The sequence below is a fragment of the Xylona heveae genome, assembly GCF_001619985.1.
Source record: "Xylona heveae TC161 unplaced genomic scaffold L228scaffold_3, whole genome shotgun sequence".
Taxonomy (NCBI): domain Eukaryota; kingdom Fungi; phylum Ascomycota; class Xylonomycetes; order Xylonales; family Xylonaceae; genus Xylona; species Xylona heveae.
Window position 1 is genome coordinate 1,026,736 of NW_017264195.1, and position 23,677 is coordinate 1,050,412.

At 49.1% G+C, this 23,677-nt stretch overlaps 9 protein-coding genes and 1 non-coding gene across 10 annotated transcripts in view; 5 read left to right on the top strand and 5 right to left on the bottom strand.

The window, feature by feature from the left end:
- The first annotated feature begins 377 nt into the window (after positions 1–377).
- On the top strand, positions 378–2,235 carry L228DRAFT_218651 (cyclophilin-like protein). Its single transcript, XM_018330189.1, has 4 exons — positions 378–474; positions 573–1,273; positions 1,328–1,524; positions 1,581–2,235. The coding sequence occupies exons 1-4, from the start codon at positions 395–397 to the stop codon at positions 1,947–1,949; spliced, it is 1,347 nt and encodes a 448-aa protein (XP_018189812.1). The 5' UTR covers positions 378–394; the 3' UTR covers positions 1,950–2,235.
- Positions 2,236–2,506: 271 nt separating this feature from the next.
- On the top strand, positions 2,507–4,183 carry L228DRAFT_208717 (nucleotide-diphospho-sugar transferase; the record flags this gene model as incomplete). Its single annotated transcript, XM_018329771.1, has 3 exons — positions 2,507–3,244; positions 3,301–4,035; positions 4,112–4,183. 3 exons carry the CDS (start codon positions 2,507–2,509, stop codon positions 4,181–4,183), a joined length of 1,545 nt encoding a protein of 514 aa, XP_018189813.1.
- Positions 4,184–6,858: 2,675 nt separating this feature from the next.
- L228DRAFT_92726 (hypothetical protein) lies at positions 6,859–7,658 on the bottom strand. The gene has a single exon (XM_018336974.1). It carries the CDS (start codon positions 7,501–7,503, stop codon positions 7,069–7,071), a length of 435 nt encoding a protein of 144 aa, XP_018189814.1. The 5' UTR covers positions 7,504–7,658; the 3' UTR covers positions 6,859–7,068.
- A 4,257-nt stretch (positions 7,659–11,915) lies between these two features.
- On the top strand, positions 11,916–13,435 carry L228DRAFT_266609 (hypothetical protein; the record flags this gene model as incomplete). The annotated part of the gene is made up of 4 exons (XM_018334885.1): positions 11,916–12,413; positions 12,590–12,833; positions 12,970–13,334; positions 13,427–13,435. The coding sequence occupies 4 exons, from the start codon at positions 11,916–11,918 to the stop codon at positions 13,433–13,435; spliced, it is 1,116 nt and encodes a 371-aa protein (XP_018189815.1).
- A 112-nt stretch (positions 13,436–13,547) lies between these two features.
- Positions 13,548–13,895, bottom strand: L228DRAFT_245167 (hypothetical protein). The gene has a single exon (XM_018332103.1). The coding sequence runs from the start codon at positions 13,766–13,768 to the stop codon at positions 13,556–13,558; it is 213 nt and encodes a 70-aa protein (XP_018189816.1). The 5' UTR covers positions 13,769–13,895; the 3' UTR covers positions 13,548–13,555.
- A 347-nt stretch (positions 13,896–14,242) lies between these two features.
- Positions 14,243–15,775, top strand: L228DRAFT_245169 (hypothetical protein). Its single transcript, XM_018332104.1, has 2 exons — positions 14,243–14,798; positions 14,950–15,775. Exons 1-2 carry the CDS (start codon positions 14,357–14,359, stop codon positions 15,411–15,413), a joined length of 906 nt encoding a protein of 301 aa, XP_018189817.1. The 5' UTR covers positions 14,243–14,356; the 3' UTR covers positions 15,414–15,775.
- A 358-nt stretch (positions 15,776–16,133) lies between these two features.
- On the top strand, positions 16,134–19,030 carry L228DRAFT_245170 (hypothetical protein). Its single transcript, XM_018332105.1, has one exon. The coding sequence runs from the start codon at positions 16,142–16,144 to the stop codon at positions 18,884–18,886; it is 2,745 nt and encodes a 914-aa protein (XP_018189818.1). The 5' UTR covers positions 16,134–16,141; the 3' UTR covers positions 18,887–19,030.
- Positions 19,031–19,746: 716 nt separating this feature from the next.
- On the bottom strand, positions 19,747–19,834 carry L228DRAFT_t53. The gene has a single exon. It is a non-coding gene; the product is annotated as a tRNA-Thr (tRNA).
- Positions 19,835–20,719: 885 nt separating this feature from the next.
- Positions 20,720–21,636, bottom strand: L228DRAFT_92828 (hypothetical protein). Its single transcript, XM_018336975.1, has one exon. The coding sequence runs from the start codon at positions 21,349–21,351 to the stop codon at positions 20,869–20,871; it is 483 nt and encodes a 160-aa protein (XP_018189819.1). The 5' UTR covers positions 21,352–21,636; the 3' UTR covers positions 20,720–20,868.
- Positions 21,637–21,655: 19 nt separating this feature from the next.
- Positions 21,656–23,677, bottom strand: part of L228DRAFT_266612 (hypothetical protein) — a gene marked incomplete at both ends in the record, with an annotated part of 2,912 nt that continues 890 nt past the window's right edge. Inside the window, 3 exons of the mRNA XM_018334886.1 lie at positions 21,656–21,829; positions 21,879–22,187; positions 22,255–23,584. Of these exons, the coding sequence (XP_018189820.1) occupies positions 21,656–21,829; positions 21,879–22,187; positions 22,255–23,584 (1,813 nt within the window). The remainder of the gene's footprint in view (positions 21,830–21,878; positions 22,188–22,254; positions 23,585–23,677) is intronic.

Here is a 23,677-nt window from a genome sequence, read left to right on the forward strand (position 1 = left end):
CAGCTGTTCGTAAAAGACTAGTCATATTCATCAAAAAACACTGTCAATTTGAGCAAATATCACGTCAGAACCAGATGAAATATGAGAGCATACGCCTCTCTGCACCCATGAAGGATACTTCATTGTGAGCACCATTTCTTATTTACTATCCATGGCAGAAATAAGTCGATTCCGACAAATAGAGCCAAATAAAAATTGCTGAACCTTTCAATTTGGTTTTTCTCTATGAATATTGAGGCACTCGTGATTGTAAATGGACCCTGCATGTTTATATCGTTAGTTGAAGCTACGTCAGCTTAGTCATCATATCCGTTCGATCTTCCGCCTCAATATTAATTGTTTCCGTTTGTGGGGAAAACCCTCGAGTCTTGAATTGGAACCTCTACGGTCCATCATGAGTGTTCTCCTGGAGACCTCTGCCGGTGACATTGTCATCGATCTTCTTGTGGACTATGCGCCAAAGAGTTGTCAAAAGTGAGTTTATGCTGTTTCCGGCTACTGTTACAGCCGTCGCCTCCCGTCACCCAGCTTGCTGAATGCAGATAAACTAAGATAATATCCGTGTCTTCTAGCTTTCTGAAGCTATGCAAAGTGAAATACTACAATTACTCTCCCGTCTACAGTGTGCAAAAGAACTTCTCGTTTCAAACCGGCGATCCAATCGGTCCGGACTCCAAGGATAGCGATGGCGGTTCCTCCATCTGGGGCCTTCTCAATGGGCCCTCGCAGAAGACATTCCCCGCCGACATTCACCCTAAATTAAAACATTTGGAGCGAGGGACTGTCAGCATGGCCACGGTGCCCAACCCCAAGGACCCGGACGAGCGATTGGCAGGGAGCCAGTTCCTTGTCACCCTTGGCGATAACCTAGAATATTTGGACGGTAAATCTGCCATTTTCGGCAAGGTAGTTGAAGGTTTTGATACTCTCGAGAATGTCAACAGCGCCTTCTGCGACGACAAAGGGCGACCTTTGAAAGATATTCGAATTAGACATACTGTCATCCTTGACGATCCTTACGATGATCCTCCCGGGCTCGAGGAACCTCCGCATAGCCCAGTGCCAACAAAGGCGCAGCTGGCGACAGTACGGATTGCCGATGATGAAGAGGTTGCTGAGCCAGTCGATGAAGAAGCTGCCGAAAGGCAACGGCGTGAGAGGGAGGCCAGAGCTCAGGCATTGACATTGGAAATGGTAGGAGATTTGCCTTTTGCAGAGGTCAAACCCCCGGAGAATGTTCTTTTTGTTTGCAAACTGAACCCGGTCACACAAGGTACGCGTATCAGATATATTACATGGCTAGCTGGTGGCTAATCTATTACCTCAGATGAGGACTTGGAATTGATTTTCAGTCGCTTCGGGACGATTCTTTCGTGCGAAGTCATCCGAGACAAGAAGACTGGTGACAGTTTACAGTATGCATTTATCGAATTTGAGAATCAAAAGGAGTGCGAGCAAGCATATTTCAAGATGCAAGGTATCCTGATTGATGATCATCGCATTCATGTCGATTTTTCACAAAGTGTATGTCAAGAAAGAGTCATGGTCCTTTTTGGACGCAACGGTTAACCTCGGGCTAGGTTTCCAAGCTTTCCGACGTCTGGCGCAATGCAACAAATTCGAAACGGGCTCGACAAGGAGGAGGTTTCGGTGGCTTTTCTGGCCTGGAAAAGAGGAGACAGTATCGGGCAATGGACGGTGGTTCTGGCCGTTCTAGAGATTACGGCATGGTGTTTGATCGTGATGATATTCGCCGCGGCAGAGACCCGGATGAGAAGCCACGCGACCCGCACCGCGCTCCATCGCGCAGCCGAAGTCCACCACGACGTCGCCGGGAGTATGATGACCGGGGATATGATAGGGATTATGACCGTTCCCGGAGAGACCGCAGTAGAGACCGTTACCGCCGGCGGGATCGCAGTAGTGAGAGAAAACGTTCATACCGGTAGTTGACGTTTCTTCTTTCTTGGTTGACAACCCTTCAAGCGAATGTTATTTTCAGGGGAGCTCAGGGCGTTTGCCGGTGTCACGTCCATGTTTTACATGACTAAAACGATTGTGAACAAGGTCTTCGGTTTAGATTCCATTGTAATATATACGGGTTATTCGGCGTTTTTAAAGTCGTATGCTGTAACAGACTCCTTAATTACTAGGATAAAGGGGGGGTTAAACCGTGGTGAGGAAAGGGAAGTCAGAAAGGGAACTAACTTATGACGCGCCCGCTGCGCCACCTGCCAGAAGTAAGTCTGGTGGGGAATTGGGGGTCTTCGGCTCGACTTTTGACCGTATTGAATCCTCCGACTCGCTGATCCCCCTGGCTACCTATTAATGGAACCATAACAAAGCGCTCGAGCCAAGTTGGTGTCCTCATACTCAATCAGTGCCACCATCTGAAGGCTTAGACATTTATACACGTCTTTTCCTTCTTCCCATCAAGCCCATTATTTTGATACACTCTTTTCTCTTTTTCTTTTTTCCAGATACCCACAGCTCTTTCTTTTCCACAATGGCAGCCGCGGTAAAAGAAACGGTCAGCAATCTGTTGGAGAAGCTACACCCCGCCGGAGAGACGACCGTACCCCGCCGACAGCCCAGCGATGATGAAATTAAGACCCTGCGATCCAAGTACGAAGAAGCAGGCCAGGGACATGTCTTCGCCTTCTGGGACAGCCTAGCTACCTCTGAGAGAGCTGAACTTTTCGCCCAGCTTGAGGCCATGAACCCCGCTCGCATCAATGAGATCAGAGACAAAACCCTACACCCTCCCGCACAAACTGCTGCTGAGAAAGAGCCCAGCATCGAGCAGCTTCCCGAATCTGCAAATGCTTCAATTCTACTTTCTGAGGCTCAGGACCTTGAGCGTTGGTACGAACAGGGTCTGAAACTGATCGCTGAGAACAAGGTGGCTGTGGTCCTTATGGCTGGTGGCCAAGGCACCCGGCTAGGCAGCTCAGCGCCCAAGGGATGTTTCGATATCGGCCTCCCAAGCGGAAAGTCACTATTCCAAATTCAAGCCGAACGAATCTGGAAGATCCAGCGCCTAGCCCAACGAAAGCACGGAAAGGAGAGCGTAGTAGTGCCATGGTACGTCATGACCAGCGGGCCTACGAGAGGACCTACCGAGAAGTTCTTTCAAGAACACAATTACTTTGGTTTGGACAAGAACAATGTATTCGTCTTCGAGCAGGGTGTGCTCCCTTGTATCTCAAACGACGGCAAGATTCTCTTGGAGAGCAAGTCAAAGGTATACATTTATCCCAGTGCACTCCATGTGTGGATTCCTTGACTAACTGCATCTAGATTGCTGTCGCACCTGACGGCAACGGTGGTATATATCAAGCGCTCGTTACATCGTCGGTGATTGATGACATGAAAAAACGCGGTATCGAGCACGTTCATGCCTACTGTGTGGATAACTCCCTGGTCAAGGTCGCAGACCCTGTCTTCATTGGCTTTTCTGCCGCTAAAGACGTCGACATTGCTACCAAAGTGGTACGAAAGCGAAGTGCCAACGAGCCCGTTGGTTTAATTTTGCTGCGAAACGGCAAGCCTGATGTCGTGGAATACTCGGAGATCGACAAGAAGCTGGCGGAGCAAATGGACCCTCATCATCCCGATCTCCTGAAATTCCGCGCCGCCAACATTGTGAACCATTACTATTCGTTCCGCTTCCTCTCTACCATTCCTGAGTGGGCTCACCATCTCCCGCACCATGTCGCGCGCAAGAAGATTCCTTATGTCGATGACAAGAGTGGCGAGACGGTGAAGCCGGAGAAGCCCAACGGCATCAAGCTTGAACAATTCGTCTTTGACGTTTTCCCGCGCCTTCCACTAGACAAGTTCGCCTGCATGGAAGTTCGCCGTGAGGACGAATTCTCACCTCTGAAGAATGCCAAAGGTACCGGCGAGGATGATCCGGACACGAGCCGACGGGACATTCTTGCTCAAGGCCAGAAGTGGGTGCAGGCTGCCGGAGCCGTTGTGACCAGCGAGAACGAGGAGACCGGTGTCGAGGTCTCTCCTCTCATCAGCTATGTTAGTAACCTTACATTCTACATGTTTTCTATGTTCTCTTGTTTTATGTATGCATGGTTTGCTAATTCAAATTTAGGGTGGCGAGGGCCTCGAGTTTGTGCAGGGTCGGACAATCAAGGCGCCAGCAGTGATTGAAAAAGAAGAATAATCTCATTGCATAACATGTGAACGCAACTGGGCTATTTTCCTTTTACGGGTACATTATGATACTATAACTCTTATCGTTTTCTAATCTTTTCATCGTAAACAGGGTCATCACTATTGGCAGTATATAGTTGGTATTTGGCGGGCTTTTGATCGATAAGCCAAGAAGCTTAAAATTAGAATTTCCCAACGACCTTTTGAAACACTCATGAAGCATTATCCATGTGGGTAAGGGTAAGAGGTCATGGTGGCTGCGATTGAGATTCCTAGTGGGATACAGCTGAGAATAAATGAAATACGGCGCCACTACACTAAGAATTGGACTTGCTGTAAACATAATTTTTTTGCAAAATAGGTTGAACTTATATTCAGCTGCTTCGAAGCTGTCTTTACTTTCACGTGATGGCAGAAGAGCACGAGGGATAATACAGCATCAAAATCCAATATACTTTTCAGACGCGGCAGTTTCTGCGATAGTCAAAGTACCGAGGTGTGGTGCATATCCTAGCTAGAGCTACCTAGGTTGGATCTTAGCTGGAAACTGCCCCAATCTAAGGTCTGCTAGGTAAGCTTGTTTCACGAGCTGAATTTGCTCAAGAATTCAATCACAGGCGAAGTCCACGCTGTCGCTTTGTCTCTGTTCACACAGGAAAGGAAATGCGGACTACAATGGAGGGATGCGGAGATCTGATAACCTCTTGTCAAGATCAATTCTTGGTTTTTTCTTCATAATGGTTCGATCTGCAGCACATGATGATGGTCTGTCAGTATACGGAGTACGGAATTATGCGGAATTCCCCGCAGCATCACAGGGAATTACGAGCCAGAGGAAACACCAAACGAGAGAGCTGTGACCAGGCGAAACGTGAGAGAAAAAAAAAAGGCCGCCGAAGAGCCAGCCAACAACCTCGTCGCTCTCGCTCTAAACCCAAAGAAGGCGGGGAGCTCGATAGGCTATTGGAGGCAAAATTAGCGAACTTAGCAACGTTAGACCGAGGACTCATCGTGCTGCGTGAGAAACTTTACCTAAGCCTAACTCTAGTGCTCCAACCTATCCACCCGATACCCTCACTAACGATTGCAAGCAGACCCAGCCCGGGCAGAAACTACTAACTCTGGGAGACAGACAAGGAGGGAAAACGCAGAAGACAGAATCCAAACGGCAAAACTAGAGCCGCCCCACGGCTCAATGGCACTCGGGCCCCCTTGGCCTGAGTCTCGCCATGCCACAGCAAACGGCCAAGACCAAATGAGTGAGGGTGAGCCTGTGAGAAAAGCGCGAAAGCTGTAACTGGGTACAGAGGGGAAAAGGAAGAAGGGCCGGCCACACCCCCACTATTGGCCCAATGAGGTATCAAGAGCAGCCAAAAATTTCTGGTCCAGCCCGCCGCGCCCGCGTCTGCCGAAAGTCTCTCTTCCTCGCGTGGGTTTCCTCGAGCTTTGTGTGGGCAAAGAAGTGCTGGCTTTGAAGCAGTCCCTCACACTACTGCCCGCTTAAGTTATTATTACCTGCCGCTTTTTGCTAACTGCTAAATTGCTACCCTTATCCACTTTATTATATCCTGACCTCCGTCAAGTTTGATCACCTCCATCTACCTCGTTTTGACGTCTGCAATCGATCGTCGTCTTTGATCGGTGGGAAGGAAGCGTTGAGCCGTTGCGGGTGAAGCAGCAGATATTTTTCCTTATTCTTTAAGGAACGAAGGGTAAGTTTTAATCAACAAGAAATTTACGCATTTTTCCCGGGGAAACCGCGAGCTCTTGCGCCTGACCTTATACCCGCCCTGGCGGAAAGGCGTGCTGGCTCTGCTCTGGCGGGTGTTACGGTAGACAAAAGAAGCATCAGGTATCTGCAGTACAGGACGCAAGGTACAATCTGAAACTCGGGCTCGTCATTTCCCCCTGTCGGGCGTTGACATTCTGCTGTTATCAGCTTGTGCTCATGCCCAAGGAATTTTTTTGCTGGGCTTGTGATCCTGGCTTTCGCATACCTTTGCTTCTCTTGCAGCCCGCTACCAACGCCATGATAACTTTCTAAAGACGGCCACATAGTTGCAGGCTGCGTGCTGACATCGGGACATTTTAGGATTTGATCCAATCTACCATACTTCTCATATCCATTATGTCTTCTCTCTCTCGTCGCGCATGCTACAAGTGCGGAAACGTCGGCCACTACGCCGGTATGTCGCGAAGCTCTCGAACGCTTTTGATCAACTGGGAATACTGAGATTGATGTGCTACAGAGGTTTGCTCGTCGTCTGAGCGTCTTTGCTACAATTGTAAGAGTGTTGCTCCACCCTCTGTCCACATTGGATCTTGTGCTAATTCTCTACCCTTCCAGGCAAGCAGCCCGGTATGTCGAATCACTGAAGAACTAAGGACCTTATTATTTCGGAACGCAAAAATTGACAATACCAGGCCACGAGTCTAACGGATGCCCGCATCCTCGTACCACTGAGAGTAAGACTCCCCTCGTTCCTCGGGTTTGGATGAATCGTTTCTAACAATCGAGCTTTCAGCCAAGCAGTGCTACCACTGCCAGGGACTGGGCCACGTCCAGGCTGACTGCCCCACCCTCCGCCTCAGCGGTGCTGCCAGCGGCGGCCGCTGCTACACCTGCGGCCAGCCGGGCCACCTCGCCGTATGTTTATCATATGCAAACCCGTTGATTCGACATGGCGCGTGTTAACTGACGAGAAACATGTAGCGTTCTTGCCCTAGTACCGGCAACGTGCAGCCTGGTGTCGGCCGCGGTGCTGGCGCCCCCCGCGGTGGTCTGAACGGCGGCTTCCGCGGCGGCTACGCTGGCGGTCCCCGCCCTGCCACCTGCTACAAATGTGGTGGTCCCAACCACTTTGCTCGCGACTGCCAGGCTCAGGCCATGAAGTGCTATGCCTGCGGCAAGCTCGTATGGACTTTGAAGACTATTGGCCGTTGAACACCGTCCACTGACAAAAGTAACAGGGCCACATCTCCCGCGACTGCACCGCCCCCAACGGCGGTCCCCTTAACACCGCCGGCAAGACCTGCTACCGCTGCGGTGCTGTGGGTCATATCTCCCGCGAGTGCCCTCAGACTGAGACCAACGGTGACGTTAATGCCGCTGCTAATGCGGCCCCCGTTTCCCCGGCAGCTGCTGCCCCGGCTGCTCCGGCTCCGGCTCCTGCCCCCGCTCCGGCTGCGCCTGCCGCTCCAGCTGACGCTCCCGCCGCCCCTACCGCCGCTGTTGCTTAAATGGACTTTGAAGAGGTACCATTGACCGCGACCGAGCTTTAATGCTGCGATCACAATACGCTTCGGCATGACATCGCGGAAATCACACATCGTCGTATATTTCGTTTCGTCTTCTTGTTACTTTGAGAGTATATTTGAGAGCGTTGATGGCCGCCTGTAGAAAGGCAGCTTGCGCTTCCAAATCTCCCTTTTCCGTGGAATTTTGGATTTATTACTTATCGTCTCATCATCTATTGCCTATATTTTGTCACGACCAAGTTCCTTTACGTTTTCCTACTTTTATGGCGCCACTGTTGTTATTCGCTTTTCCACCTCATCGGAGTCTGGCATTGGCAGGTTGCAACGTTCACGAATAATCCCAAAGGCAAAAAAGGTTTTACGAAAAAGCACACATGCACACTTATCCATATTCACGCCCCCGACAAACCAAATTCTCGCGGAATTTTGCTTTCTCTATTATATACATGAGATTAGAAGCTTCACGCTTTTGAAGCCGTTGGGGAAATCCGTTGGATATTTCGATAGTAGTCCCTGTGGAAGGAGAACAAGGGAGGTAGCTGTCGGAATGAGAATGGAGAGGGCCAAGAGTCAAAAGTTGGAAAGGGAAATTTTGAACTGAGAAGACGGGCCGCGTGATGAAGTTGTAGTGGTAGTGGTATAGTAGTACTGGGAGTAAGTTGCTAGACCGGAAGAACGTGGAAAATTGAAAGACCAGCGAATTCCGCAAGCTTGTGAGTGATGGTGTGACCATGTATTTTTCTTCCCGACTTGGGTCATCTTATCTGTTGGTTTGTCATGCTGTCATGATTTTTTACGCTGCCTACAATAGGGATTGACACGTTGACGTTGACGTCTCTATGATTTTCCATACAGCATCTATCTCCGGTGTTCTCGGGGGGGTTTTTTCCCCCTTCGTTTTGGTGGTCTTTGAATGCTGTTACTCGGCGAGAATCCTTCTGGTTACGGTAGATGAGACACTTGAGCAGGATAGGGTGATCTACTTGGGCTCCTCTTCGCCATGCTGGCTACAATGCTTTTGATAACGTAGAGGTCTTGGGTAGGCTTCTAGATGCTTTTTGGATACTTTTGGAAAATATATGCGCAGGAAGCTGTAACGCGTTTCGAATAGTGAACCCCATACCTACCTATAAGTATAGCCCTACTCCCTAGAGTTGTCCATGACACCAAGGGTTAATCTGTCGTGACCCATCCTCAGTACACCAATCTTCTTTATTAGTGGGATGGGATACATTCTTCGAAAGGTTCTATTTTTTCAGACGGCGCATCTCGTCCTCGGAAAGATCCAGTTTTCCACAGCTGATATCTCAATCAAGATACTCCCTTTTTCCCGTTGTATATGTTCTTCCGTCTCTTTCCCTCTCACATATACACGAGCCCATTGCCGAATATCGGACTGCAGTCAAGGTGCAAAGCCGTTATTGGTACCGTTTCTCGCCCGAATTCTCAGACCTCGTCGGGATTAGGATAGAGACCATTAGCAGTGGTCCCTTGAGTTGTGCGGCTACGAGTAAAGATGGCCGTCTCGATGGCAGGTGATGAGTTCGATGATGACGTATGTGGTCTATTGTCTTGGTGCATTCCTCTCCTTTGAGGTGTTACTATTCTCTTCAGACGCTTCTTAGAAACGTGAGAGTGTTGTCTTTGGAGTGTTTGCTAGCTAAGCAATTAATTGAATAGGAAGATTTCATTCTCGACATTGATAGCATTCAGGCTCATGGTGAGTGAAAATACCACTATTCTCACGAGATTCATGGACCGAGGACGATATGCCGCCTCTCCAATGAAAATTATCATGTTTCAGCGCAGATTACATGTGCTTATGAGATCGATGCCAGGGATCGGCGCAGCTGATATCACAAAATTGAAAGCAAACGGGTACTACACTGTTGCTGTGAGTATGGACTGAAAAAGACGCTCTCAGATAATCGAGTAGACTTGCAGGGCAACAGCAATTTTCAACTTACAAGGATTTCAGTCCGTTCATGCTGCCACCCGCAAGACGCTGCTCAAGATCAAAGGGTTCAGTGAGATCAAAGTAGAGAAGATTAAGGAGGCTATTCAGAAATGTCAAGTATGTGACTGCCTCGTTGTATCTTAGCAGTAACTCCGGACACAGATGTTTCATCTGTTTGGTTGTCACGAGAATTCTGACACTTTGGATAATCGTCTCGACCATTATTTGCTGATATAATATGTGCTTCAGCCTACTGCGTTCGGGTTCATAACCGCAGCGGAACTTGGACACCAGAGGAAGAGGGTTGTCAGAATTTCCACGGGAAGTAAACAGCTGGACAGTATATTGGGAGGGTATGAGAACAACGGAGTACTGAGTGTCTATGTTGACGTGATATAGAGGGTTTCAGAGCATGAGTATCAGTGAAGTAAGGTCAAACTATTACGATTCAGGATCGTAAATATTTGCTGATATTTGAACTCAGGTATATGGGGAGTTTCGTATGGCCGTCTGCATCAAATCCATTTCAGGGGCTTTGAAGCACTAACCAGACAAGGTTGTGGAAAGACTCAGCTCTCCCATACCATGTCCGTTGTGTGCCAGGTTAGAGTGGCTATTCACGGTTGAGCCGTCCATTACTGATACTGCTGTAGCTGCCTAAGGTGCATATTACTTTGCGCAACGGTTGTCCCTCGTATGCTGATTATGTAGGACATGGGTGGTGCGGAAGGGAAAGCCGCGTACATTGGTGGGATATTACGCCTTCATTGGGATTGCATCTGTGTTGATAGATGTACAGATACAGAAGGGACTTTCCGGCCTGAGAGGTTTTAATCTCCTTATAACTGGCGAGACTTTCTGCTGATCGCCACCTAGAATAGCGCAAATTGCGGAGAGATTCGGTCGTATGAGAGTCTGGTCCTAAGGAAGAGCAACTATCTGATTCGAAGCCCGCAGTTGATCCAGAACAAGCGCAGGAAAATATTGCATATGCACGAGCCTTGAACAGCGAAGTGCGTACACATGGTATCTCATGAGAAGTTGTAAGTTAATTGTGCACAGCATCAACTAGAGCTTCTCAATACTCTCGCCATGCAATTCGCCAGCAACCAATACCGTCTCTTGATCATTGACAGCATTATGAACTGCTTTCGTGTAGATTATTGTGGACGGGGAGAGTTGGCAGATCGTCAGCAGAAATTGAACCAATTTCTCTCTAAATTAGCACATATGGCCGAAGGTATATAATATTCCACTTGTAATCAGAGAAATCTTGCTAACTGAGCAGAGTTCAATATCTGTGTCTTGATGGTAGGTGTTCTGACATCAATTTGGAGTCAGGCTCAGGTTTGTTGACGACGGACGTCCAAAAGACAAATCAAGTCCAATCAGACCCTGGTGCGAGTGCGCTCTTCGCTGGTGCTGATGGTCGAAAACCCGTCGGCGGGCATATTCTCGCTCATGCCTCCACGACTCGTGTCTTACTCCGCAAGGGGCGGAGTGACGAGCGAGTTGCAAAGATCCAAGATTCTCCGGGTATGTCCTAGTTCCGCGTCATCGACGCCATGCCCGTTGTTTCCTGGTGCTGAACAAGATCAGATTGCCCAGAACGGGAGGCTACCTATATTATTACGAATGGCGGTATTAGCGATCCAGAGAAGATCTGATTTTATCCGTTGTCGTTGCATGAGAACTGGCGCTGTAGCTGGATGGTCAAAAGTGCTTTAGCGCACTCGTCTTTGGCTTCGCTTTGTCTATTGGTAGCTTGGTTACCGGTTTGCGTGGGTTCCTCGGGACGGACTGGTTTGCTGTTGCAGTTGCATAGATTTAGCCGGGTTTTGCATTTCGAATTGAGGTTCAAGTCGAAGACCTTTGCAGTAGGTTTTTTTTTTGCTTGCTCAATTTTATTCTTTAATGTTTCGAATTCTACGACCATGCCAATCGATTGTGGAACGTAGATGATTACACAAAACGTGCATCGATGTAAAGAATATGCACAAAAAAAATCACCCACTAACAAAAAAAAACAAAAAATAAAAAATTTCATTCCAGTTTATTAATTCATCTTTCAAAGTACATAATATTTTCGAAATCAATCAATATTACTTTCACCTTTTAAACCTTTCAACCTCAGCGATTTCTTATCATTTCACAAATCATTTTCAAGCGCCAATCTTAAGTTTGGAGTAAACAACGGCCATCTTGCTAGCATATGATAAGCGCGCACATGCGTGTCTCGCGCTTCGTCTCACGAATAGCGGGAGTCCATTAGCTCTTGCAGCGGCAAGTCCCGCCCAAACCCATGTCAGTTATATCTGAAGCCAAAAATTATTGAAACCGCCCGCATAGCAGCCCAAGCCGTGACTGGGCCTTATATAATAACCAATCCCAAACATATTTGCCTTCTTTTGATTCAGCAGGCATTGAATGATCTGGTTTCGTTCGGTCGCTCTGATTACGAAGGACCCAAAGCCGATCCATTTTGTTGCGCTCGATCGATTCGAGAATACTCCAAATAACGACAACCATGCCAACAGCCGCACACCCCGCTGCTGCGACTGCTGCGAAAGCCTCTAAGAAAACATCCAAATCCGCTGCAAAGTCCAGCAAGGCGTCTTCAGACCCTTCAACGTCGAGTACCGCCGCAAAATCTACCAATGACTCCATCGACATCAAAAACATCCCTTTGCAAATATCGGACTACTTGATCCTTCCCGTATCGTTGCCGCCACTATCATGCATGACGAAAGTCGCAGGACCTGACGCAGTGTATCATTTCCTCTATGTCCGTCCACATGAGCCCAAGGTACCGACGCCCACGGCAGAGCGCTCCTTATTCGTGGTCAATGTCCCGATCGATGCGACGGAAGCGCATTTCCGTGCCCTCTTTGCAGACCACTTGGGCGGAGGACGTGTCGAAAGCGTTGAGTTCGAGGGAAGGCGAAGCGAGAGTAAGGGAAATGTGGCGCCTATGGTGGCAGAGGGAGGCCTTAGTGTCAGCGGAAAAAAGAGGAAGAGGGGAGGTGTAAGTGCTGTCCCTACTTTTTGCTTCAAAATACTAGTTCGGTTTCGTTCCCGTGTTCTCGTCTCATACCCGGCTATTGTGAGACATGGAAGAGTGCAGACTGCGAAGTTGCAGAAACTGGAGGCCATATATTATTGCGGAATATGACTGGCTAACAATGCCACCGTCGAGAACAGCAGGAGGACGACGCAGCTTTAATGGCTATGATGCGCGATCCCGCCGCCGCGGTTGATTTACCAGACACTTGGGACCGGCAATTACACCGGAGCGGAAGCAGCGCAGTGGTGACGTTTGTTGACCGCGCAAGCATGGACCTAGCTCTCAAGGCGATCAAGAAATCCCGCAAGAGCGGCCAGGCGAAGATTGTTTGGGGCGAGGGCGTCGAGGGAACTGGAAAAGTTCCAGAATTGGGAATTCATCGTATGTTTTCTTCTATTTCCCACATGATGTCCTCATCATATCGGCATCTTCTGCATTATATTTTCCCCGGGCGATTCTGTCCTCAAACTTCTCAAGAATTGAATTTCAGAAGCTAATATGGCTGACAATTTCGCAGGCTACATGGCGCACCAAATGTTGCGGTACCCTGACCCAGACGACATCAAAGCCAGCGTCAATACATTTATGGAACGGTTCTCCAATATGGAAGCAGCCCGTGACCGCATGCGTGCTCGCCTTCGCAACCAGGCAGATGAAGACGGATTCGTTACAGTGACGCGGGGCGGTCGCGCAGGCCCCGCGCGACAGGAAGAGGCGCTGGAGAAGCTGGAGAAGCAGAAGGAGAAGAGCAAGGGCAAGGAAGACTTTTACCGGTTCCAGCTGCGTGAGAAGCGCAAGGAGAAAGCCGCGGAGATGCTTCGCAAGTTTGACGAAGATAAGAAGAAGATTGAAGAAATGCGCAGAAAGAGAGGAAAGTTTCGGGTAAGTTTGACCGTCCTCCGGGTTTGCAATGTTTGACTTGAAGATAATTCGGTCGTTGGAAGCCGATTGCTAACGGATATTCTTATGTGTAGCCTGAGTAATACCGTCTTGTATCTCTTGCTTCATCACATCTCCTGGGATTCAATAGAAGGGGGCGGGGCCTCCCTTGTCAATTGTGAGTATATACAATTTTCATCTTCTTCCCTTGGACCAGGTCATTTTTACAAAATGTTTCCATGACCGGTCTGAAGTCTGCAAATCGTTCGGGATGAACAAAGCTGGGGCCAGAGTAGTCGTTGGGCGCACCGCCCGGTGTCTTTTCTGCCGGGATCGGATCGCATCCACGCAATGACTAAAAATCCAGCTATAAATGTATCGATTGTCTGAAGAAAACGCTTTTTTCTGTTTGTTGCTATGGATTCACAGTCGCGCATATCTTGTTTAAAGGTATGAATACTAATACGAGAACGATTGCAGGTAAATTATTTACTACTTTGTATAAATGTCTTCATCACGGCGTTTGTTAGATGATATTAATGTGCGTTTTGCTTGGTCAAGGGCACGGCGTTAATGGCAGGGCGGAAAACTTAAAAGTTCTTTGCTTTGCTTCTTCTTTAGCTGCTGCTTTTCTTCCTCTTTCCAATACTTGAATAGGTTAGAGTATGACATTAAAAGGAAAATATTTCAGCCGTCGTCATCAATAGCACCATCCTTAGAATATCACTTGAATGCTTGGTAAAGTTAAACTGGGCAAGCTGCTACCAAAACAGCCGGAGAATCGGCGACTCGGGCAAACCTCCCCGCCTTACAGATGACTGAAAACACCATTCGCGTAAATAATTATTGTCGATAGCCGACACGCGAAAGGACGTTGCCAACGTCCTTCCATGTTTATTAGCTATTCGCACTGGAAATACTGCTTCGTATTGCGGTTTTTTGTCTGATTTTATGGTTCAAATGCGTTGAATTCTTGATACCTATTCTTTTACCTAGACCATCTTTGCCGTCACAGTGTCAGAAACATGCAATCTTCAGATTATTCCCGAGATATTCGAACCTCTCAGAACCCTACAAGTCCTATGAGTGCCCCATCCCAGGCACCGGGCGGTTTCTTGCACCCCGACTCAACGCTCCTCTCTCCGCCTTCTACTGCCGGGGTTTCATCACCAGCAGCTTCATCCGCAGTAGGAAATGTATCCTTGCCACGAGCTCGTCTGCACCCATTGAAACCGGGAAGCTCCAAGGAAACGGCATTCATCAATTATGTAGATCGCGGGATGCTGGAAGTGAGTCGGCGATATGCCAAAAAGTTCACCGGAAAGCATGAAGAGGAGGAAATAGATGGCGGCGCAGATGGCGCCGGGGACAGGATGCGGGGCGGAGAAGTCAAGGGATATGAGAGTTTCAAAGAAGCCGGGAAGGACATTGAGAAACTGGTAGACGTTGTTTGGGTTTCGGGGACTCGTATGTTGCCCTTCCATAGCCTGCACTCGTGCTATCTGCCATGGTCCTTGCGGCAATTCATAGAGTCCTCATTGGTCAAAGCCGCACGGAGTCCCGATGAACGTTGGCAACGGTCGCGGAATGATAACTAACTGTGCTTATTTCCATTTAGCCGCCTTACAAACATCATATCTCCTTTCCCTCGCTCTCCTGGTCGCCACCTATCTTCCATCCTTCCCTCCTGCTCCCCGTACTACCTTTAACCTGTTGCATAAACTAGACCTTGCATTTGCATCTCTTCTCCAAGGTCGCGATTTGAGCACAGGCGAAGTTCTCCCCGGATTCGAGACCTCCTCACGAGCGCTGAGTACGACCGAAAAGGTCCGCATCAAGAGTCTTGTCGAGAGAACGCGAGTTGTAGTCGTAGAGTCGATGCGCAGGGGCGAGTATGAGGAAGAGGAAGAGGAGGAAGAAGATGACACGAACGATGAGAGTAACGGTAATGATGAGGACGACACTGATATGGATTTTGGCGACGAGGCGGATCGTTGGGAAATGGAAATTGCCAGAGTATATGACCGGACTATTGTAGAGCTGGGCGAGAGCCTTGGGAATGATCCGGCGGGCCCTAACTAGATGGATTGATTGAACCGAAGGCGCAGTCCTCGATGATGCTGGATCAAACATGTGCGGGTCAATGTGTTTGCTTGCACATCTTTGATGCTAAACCATGAAATCCGTGGCGAATATCGCCATGTGCTTCCGCGTTTTCCATGCAATGGATCGCCCACGACAGAGGACAAGAAGCATGAATCTATTTCTCGGCGTCACTAAGGGGCAAAGCCAATTCTCTCATGACAATTCACTCGTGCCTACCTTACATGTGTAGGCACCAAATGGGAAAGCCTTTCAGCCGAAAGCATCATCGAGGACTGCGCCATCGGTTCCATCTAATCCAAGAGGATCTTGAATCCTTTGATTTGATCTCCCTAGAGCACACGTCGAGTAATTGGGTCAAAATGCCGACGTTTTACTCGACATCCGTCAAGATTCAGCTCTCCGTCTCGGACCTCTCCTGGTCCACCAACGCGGTTGAGGCGCGTCAGGCCAGTTTTACAAAGGCCAAGCATTTAAAAGCAATCAGCGCACACATAGCCGCCGGCGAGCCTCTGGTTGAGCATGCGGTTCGCCTTCCAGATGAACCTGGAACGTTGCACTTTCTTGGCGAGAATATGGATATGCCCTTTTACATTGTTCACGCCGGGGAGGGCTTGTTTACCGGCGACACTCCGCAAAGAGACTCATCGCGGAGCACTCGAAGCTCAGTAACTTCGTCTGAGAAGCAATCGACGTCCTCACATGCCATGTCAGGATCATCCGGAGGTCGGTCGTCTGCAAACAAATCCGTTCCGTCTGAGGATGATGTGGTGCTCATCCCAACGGATTCGGCTCCCAGCATCATCAATAACAACAACAATGTCGCAGATGGTCTCCGGCTGCGGAGGACTCCCCGACTATCGACACCTTCGCAGATATTGGTACAGCTGGATGCCTCACACAAGAATATTCTAGGAGCTGGGAAACAAAGGCTTCAATCGCCAGTGTCAGCTCGAGCCAGCCCTTCTCCAACCGTTGGCTCTCCCTTTGATCCGACTCCCGTCCCACAAGCAGACACTGGAGAAAGCAGACGAAAGCTCAAGGAAAAGGCAGGATTGATTTCGCGAGTAGGTCCTCGAGCACTGACGGTTTCCGTGGGGCTCGCACCGGAATCCTTCCTCTACACATCAGATGACCCAAGAAATCCCATGGACATCCGTATTGATGTATTTATAAATGGGGAGTTTTCGGGGTCCAGCTTTGTGCCCGCGCGTTGGCGAAGGGATGCAGTCAAACGCAATGAACTCACTCAACGGCTTTCAGGACATCGAGTCGATCGTCTCTTGGAACGCCCATGGATTCTTGTCCCATGCAGCCAGAACCCGGACGGAACATTACGTGAGAAGCGGCGGGGTAGGAACTCGCATTTCACTGCGCTAGAACGATGGGAGCAGATAGGCCTGGCCTTGGATCAAGAGGGAAAGATGAGGGGAGTCAAGGCGAAAGGCGAGAAGAGTTTGCTTGGTGAATACTTGTCAAGCTTGGCCAAACTGCCAATGCCAGACGCAGTCGAAGGGATGCAGAAGAAGGGTGGACCCAGATACGGCGTTCTCGATGTCGTGGTAATGCTAGGGAGAGGACGGAAATATGACCCACAAGCGCAGTATCAAAAGGGCCCTGTGCGCATGTTTGATCCGCGGTTTGTCGATGATAGTCCAAATGGCGGGTCTTATCATGGCACTTCTGTCTTTGCAACTCCCAAAACACCATTGATTGTGAGTGGTCCAAAAGCAGGATTGGCGCGATTACCACCGCCACGACCATTTCCTATCCTTGCAGATCAACCACCGGAGGCAAAAGACACAATTATTCTTGTGTCGCATGAGCCTGCTCAAGCGGCACCGCAACTGAATCCCGCCCACAATGCATCTACATCTGGCACTGGCCTACTTGATAGAGGTGAAGAAAAGTTTGGTATCGTCGGGACGCCCGCTACGTCCGCTACGTCCAGCTTAGTATTACGGAGCAGCCGCCCACTCAAAGCACAGGCTGGGTTTCATCCATATGTAACCCCAGTTCGGAATCTCCCCGTGGAAGGCGGCAGCACTCTGAACGGTCAATGGACCAGAAGGTCTTCTCGCCTGAACCCGAACGATGCTCAAGCGGATGTCGTCAAGCAACCTGAATTGCCATCTCACATCGGCGCTGATACACGAGGCGATGACGAGCCTGAGCAGGACGCAGATGTCAGTCAAACAATTCATGTTCTACCGCGCCCACTTTCCCTCGCCGCAAAGGAGACTATCCAGACACCTTCGCCTGTACCTCCGCGCCGCAGACGAGGTAGACCGCCAACTAGGCCACAGCACCGTAACAATGGGACAACCACTGCGAATCACTTGGATTCTGGAATATCCAATACCCTTCCAAATTCGACTGCAAATCTCTCGTCTCTTGCAAGGGAAATGCTGGGGAACCTTACCAACGGAACTGGCCCTGGTACTGGCCCTGGAACTGGCCCTGGAACTGGCAATGGCAGTGGAAGTGGCAGCGACGGACACAGCATTCGCACGCGTAGTGCTCATCGCAACCACAACGGTGAATCCACCATGTCAATTTCCACAGAACATCAAGCCATTCCATCTTCTAGTACGGATCACACGCATCAATACGACCGTCGCCAGACTCGCACAGGCTCTACATCCTCCCGAAAGCCATTGTCGTCATCTACGCCGCGCGTCAAATTGAAACTCAATCTGAAGCCTAATCCACACCAGTCTAGTCCATCTCACAATGCGAGGAATAATACCGGCTTGGACGGGACAAGTGATTCGATCGACGACCATCGTATTGCTACTGATGATGGCAATGCACACGGCCAGCCAGTTCATCATGCGACTGCTTCATCTCCAGACCATTCTCTTCCTCTTCTTCTAAGTCGCCCGACATCAACGACCTTGTCTGCGTCTGCGTCTGTCATCTTGTCTCAAGGTTCTGATACAGACAACGCAGTAAACTCCCAAAATTCCCAACTCCCTGTATTGTCGTCCTCGTCCGCGGGAGCAGTACATTCCGAACATAAACACGAACCAGTCGTGCAGACACTCAGTTCGCACTCTGTGCCTGCGCCTGCGCCTGTCCTTGTCCCTACTCCAGCGGCCGCAGGTACCGGGGATACCAAGGGTCAGATGGACCCTAATACTGTCCCTGTCTCTGCCATTTCCGCAACCTCGCAAGTCCAAGACCAAGTTCAAGTCCCAGACAACGATAATACCAATACCAATACCACAAACCAACCTCTCAATCTCCCTGTCCCTCCTGTCCTTCCTGTCCTCCCTGTACCACTCAATCCCACTCTCAATCTCAGCGACGACTGCGTCCTCACATACGCCCCTGAGACGCCCCTCCTCGGCACAACCCTCGACGTGTCCCGGCGGCAAATCCGACCGGAGCGCGGCGGGGAATTTCTCGAGAGTAGTGTCTTGGTCGGCGTGCGCTATTTACTTGGGTGACGTCTCAAGTCTGAGGTCTGATGTCCGTTAGGATTTTTTTTTTAAAGTATCTGTTACGAGCGGCTGGGTTGACGCTTTTATAAAGTATGCGTTATGAGCAGCCATTTGACGTCTTTCAAACTTTCTATTACGAGGTCCGTCCCGACTCTGTTCAACGGAGACCTGTTGTTCGGCAGTTTGAGGGATCGTCTTTCATTTTATGTATCTCTAAGACCTCTGCCTTGTGCTCTTAGTATTGTGCAGTATTACATTACATGTACTGTGCTGTTACATGTATAGTACAGTACTGTCGTACCACTGTATCCACCTACTGCTCTATCAACCTACTACTTTCTACTGTACTGCTGTATTCTGTACTGCTGTACTAAGCTTCTAGCTACTGGCTACTAGCTACTCTTCTGATATTGTACTACACCTACAGTACCTAAGATACCTTATCTCTAATAATATTAAATGTACAATCCGTCGTTACTGAATCGTTACTTGCAGATAAATTTACTCTCCTTTCACATACTTGATTACTATCCCCGTACATAGCTGATTACTCTCTCGTGCATATCCAATAACTTATCCAGTATTCAATACTCTCCACCACCGTTCGCCATTACTGCCTGGACACTAGACACTGAACAGTAGGACTACTGTCTGTACTGTCTGTACTGTACTACAGTGTAGTATCGTAGTGCTATATCATCGTTATTTGTTTGATAAATAGAATATTTTATATAACAAAATGTAAATAAATATCAAAACACAGAAGAATGTAGAAGACATCTCAAGATGGTCTGGTCCTCTTCTACTTGAGTGAGCCAAAAAGAAAAAAAAATTCTTTTTTGAAGAAATAAGAAGAAAAATAATAATGCTCGCACTCGGATTCGAACCGAGGACCTCATCATAATCTAGCAGAAACATACTAGTGATGCGCGCTACCAACTACGCCATGCGAGCTGGGAAGAGATGATTGTTTCCTTTTTCGGATAAACAGGGATTGCTTACTGCGTTTATATACGGAGCACTCCGTGTTGTGACCATATGGTACCCATGTTTCATACTCGATACTCGATACTCCCGAGCGTGTTGGCGTCAGCTCGTTCGTAAGTTGACTATAAAACGTGGGGGCAGGCAATGCAGGGCGGCAGGGCGCGAGGCGGTCAGGTCGGACGGGCGGACAGGTCAAAGTAAACCTCCCCGCCAATGCTCCTACCCTCGTACCCAGAAGAAATATACTCTGTAGATCTGGGGGGGTGGGGCGGAAGAGGAAGGGGCGGGTTGTTAAGAATTAAACAAGGGGCAAATAAAATGGGATAGAACAAAAATATGACAAGAGGAAAAATGACAAAAAATGAAAAGAGAACATAAAGAACATGAAATGTCATAACGTTAACTTGATGATAAGTTGCATTGGGAACAGTAAGTTGAATTTGGAGCCCAAATAGAATACTGTACATATGATAAATACAAGGTATATCGACAGACGAGACGTATTCTGTATAAAGGACTGGACTTGCTGAATTGAATATTCAAGGGAGTTTGTCCAGTGCGTATCCCCAAATGTAAAGACAAATAGCGACGAGGATAAATTATAGTGATAAACAGCGATGAGGACAGACTTTGACAAACAGCGACGAGGAAAAATTGTAATGACAACAGCGACAAGGAGAAACAGTGACAGTGACAGTGACATGACAAGGCACAACGGTTACAACGACTACAACGACTACAACGACTACAACGACTACGACTGCACCTTCGAGTAGGGCAAAATGTATGACCGACTTACGACTACATGACACGTCACTGCTTTCTTCACCTCACCAACATACAAGAACAGAACCTACAAAAACAAGACATAAAAACAGGACCTACAAGACAGGACACCAAAATGTGACATACCAAACGGGAGACCATTAGAAGAAATACAACCTATTAAATTTTTGTAAAACCCATGTGCCTTCCACGGCCAAGAAGGAAGTAGTAAGAGGCTAGACCAATAGATAGAAGAGTATAAAAAAAAATGTGGGACAGAGTAAACAAAAAAGAAAAAAGAGCAAGACAAGAATTAAGAAAACCAGGGAGCTAAGACAAGAAAAAGAAGAGTTGAGACAACTTTCAAAAACAAAAGAAGAAGAAAAATATACCAAATGAGCAAGAAGCAGAGCCTTTCCAGAGTAAGTCACGAGCCTTTCCTTCCAGAGCCCCCCATCAAACTCCACGGGGAGATACAGAGATAAAAACAAAATCAGATAAGGAAAAAGGAAAAGTGAAAGGAGAATAAAGAGGAAAAGGAAAAGGAAGGCAAAAAGTTTCAGTGGCCAAGTGTGAAAACAGAGACAAGAGACAGGCCAATAGTGCATTTGAAAACATTCGATAGAGGGAGCGACAAACACAATATATGACAGTGCATGTATCTCTCTCTCTCTCTTTCGTGCTCTCTGTGCGAGCATGTATATGTGGGAATAAACCATTCAAGACTGCACGCGCGCCAAGACAAATGAAACAACTGTAAAGAAGACAAAAGGAACCAAAAGAGAAAAGAAGAAGAAGAGAAAAGATAATAAAAAAGAGGTATCAATCAACCAATCAATCAGTTTGAGACACTGTAGGGAGTTTTCAAAAGCGCACCCATCCAAGTTTGACAAGTTAAAAACCAAATTGGACAAGTAGGAATAACCACACGACCAACGGGGTAAAATTTAAAAAAAGAACACACTAGAAACACCGTGATATCAATCAAAAGAATTTCGCTTCTCTTCCTTCATTCTTCATCCTTCATCCTTCGGTTCCGGCTTCGACTCCATCAGGATTGCCGTAGCCCAGACCGGGATCAAAACTGAATGCGCCATTGCCGCCTTGGTCGTCCGTGTTGAGGAAAGAGTCAAAGTCAAAGCTCTCTAGCACGTCGGTGCTATCCAGTGACGAAAAGTCAAGGTTGAATGCGGCATTCTAAAACATGTTAGTCGAATACATACTGATAAGATGAACAAATACGTACATCAGATCCATCAATGGAGCCAAACGGTGCCACTTGACTGGGATCAGGTTGTGGTGCTGCTGGCGGGGCGGGTACCGGAGCAGATGTTGGCGCATGCGAAGTGCTTGGCGGCACTGGAGGTGCAGCTGGCTGTTGTGCAGCCGGCGCCGCAGCCGTAGCCGGCTGAACTTGACCCTTTTGCTGGTTCGCGTTAAACGAATTTGGGTGCACGGGCGTAATAGGCGTCGAGGGAGTCGGCGTTGGCGGCGGCTCAGCCTCAGAGCTCGGGGTTGCCGCCGTGGTGTTAGCAGCGCCCTTCTTTTGAGTCCGCTACAATAGGAAAAACCCGTCAGTTTTAACTTGATCTCCCAACAAATTGCTAAAGGGGAAAACATACCTTTCGAGGCTCCTTTGCATCCTTCTTCGACTTGGGATTAGCCTTGTTTTGTTGCTGAGGCGTTGGCGGTGCAGCTGGCTGCTGAGGCGACGAGGGCTGCGTCCGGCCAGTCTGCGCGCCACCACCCGCCGGAGCTTGGGGTGGCGGCATGGCATTCCGTTGCTGGGGTGTGCCCATGGGCTGCGGCTGTTGCTGTTGGTTTGGCGGAGGTTGTTGCATCATTGGTGCGCCCTGAGGCCCAGGCTGCCAATTACCGCTCGGCAATCTTGCCGCGCTCTGCTGGCGCGCCATGGCCTCGAGCTGCTGTTGATTCAGCGGAGGGTTGGCAAAACCTTGAGGATGCGAGCTTGGCGGACGCATGACCGCACCATTCGGAACGGCTCCGGTAATGTTCTCACCCATCGCCTTGACCTGGTGATAAAATTGCGGCGCCATCTCGGGTGGGATCTGGCCGGCCGGGTTGAAATTCATAGCGGCAGGCGACCCTCGTGCCTGGGGCATGGTGCCGTCTGGTAGCGGCGAGCCTGGCAATCCGGCTTGACCGCCAATCTTGGGAGTGCGAAGCTTCATCTCATTCGGGGTGGGCGAAGGGCCTGAGCGGCTTCCTTGCGGAGACATGCCTGGCGGCACCATACCGGGCTGACCAGGAATCGGTTGTCCATCTCGGTTCTGGCTGTCTTGCTCGTGACGAGCCAGGAGCAGTCGTTTCTTGTTCTGCTGCTCCAGCAGCATCAGCTGCATCTGATAGTCTTGCAACGCGTGATTACCGCCCTGACCATTGGGGGCTTGCATGCCGCGCATCTGAGCGGGGCTGCCGGCGGCATAGAAGTCGCTCAGGCTACCCAGACCCTGAGGGTCAGCGCCCTGCTGCATCATGGGAGAGCCCTGCGTGGGCACGCCATTGGGGTTCGGCAGACCCTTTTGGAGTGTTTGGTTGTTGAGTGCGGTGCGTTGGTGGTTGGCCAGATTTTGCGCATAGACTGTAATTGACTTTTGCTGGACAGCAGGATTTTGCTGCTGAAACGATTGGAATTGCGACTGAGTTAGGGTGCCCGGATTGATACCATTCTGGATTAGAAGCTGGGCAGCATTGGCATTGTTCATGGGCTGGCCCGGCATGCCCTGTGGCTGACCACGACCATTGGGACCCATGGCTTGTCCGTTAAAAGGAGTGCCGTCAAGCCGAGGACGTTTGGAAGGTGATGGGGCGTTCTCGCCCGAAGAAGGAGACGGGGGACGAGGCTGACCATTGATGTCCAGATCGGAATTGTCTCGTTGCATCTGTTGCTGCAGCATTTGCTGCTGAGTCTTGGCCATTTGCTGAGGTGTTCTATACCAGAAAGCAAAAATGGGTTAGCTTCAAGTGGACAAGCAAGAGTACGAGATTTGAAGGAATGATTGGGGAGAAAGACAAGGGGAGGGG

What these genes read in the sequence shown, in the direction of transcription:
- L228DRAFT_218651 (XM_018330189.1), top strand. Translation starts at nt 395, where the DNA reads ATGAGTGTTCTCCTGGAGACCTCTGCCGGTGACATTGTCATCGATCTT. An exon ending in GCGCCAAAGAGTTGTCAAAA is followed by an intron (nt 475 to 572) that starts GTGAGTTTATGC and finishes CGTGTCTTCTAG; the next exon opens with CTTTCTGAAGCTATGCAAAG. An exon ending in ATGTCGATTTTTCACAAAGT is followed by an intron (nt 1,525 to 1,580) that starts GTATGTCAAGAA and finishes ACCTCGGGCTAG; the next exon opens with GTTTCCAAGCTTTCCGACGT.
- L228DRAFT_92726 (XM_018336974.1), bottom strand. Translation starts at nt 7,503, where the DNA reads ATGTGTGATTTCCGCGATGTCATGCCGAAGCGTATTGTGATCGCAGCA.
- L228DRAFT_245167 (XM_018332103.1), bottom strand. Translation starts at nt 13,768, where the DNA reads ATGCGCGACTGTGAATCCATAGCAACAAACAGAAAAAAGCGTTTTCTT.
- L228DRAFT_245169 (XM_018332104.1), top strand. Translation starts at nt 14,357, where the DNA reads ATGCAATCTTCAGATTATTCCCGAGATATTCGAACCTCTCAGAACCCT. An exon ending in TGTTTGGGTTTCGGGGACTC is followed by an intron (nt 14,799 to 14,949) that starts GTATGTTGCCCT and finishes ATTTCCATTTAG; the next exon opens with CCGCCTTACAAACATCATAT.
- L228DRAFT_245170 (XM_018332105.1), top strand. Translation starts at nt 16,142, where the DNA reads ATGTCAGGATCATCCGGAGGTCGGTCGTCTGCAAACAAATCCGTTCCG.
- L228DRAFT_92828 (XM_018336975.1), bottom strand. Translation starts at nt 21,351, where the DNA reads ATGGTTTATTCCCACATATACATGCTCGCACAGAGAGCACGAAAGAGA.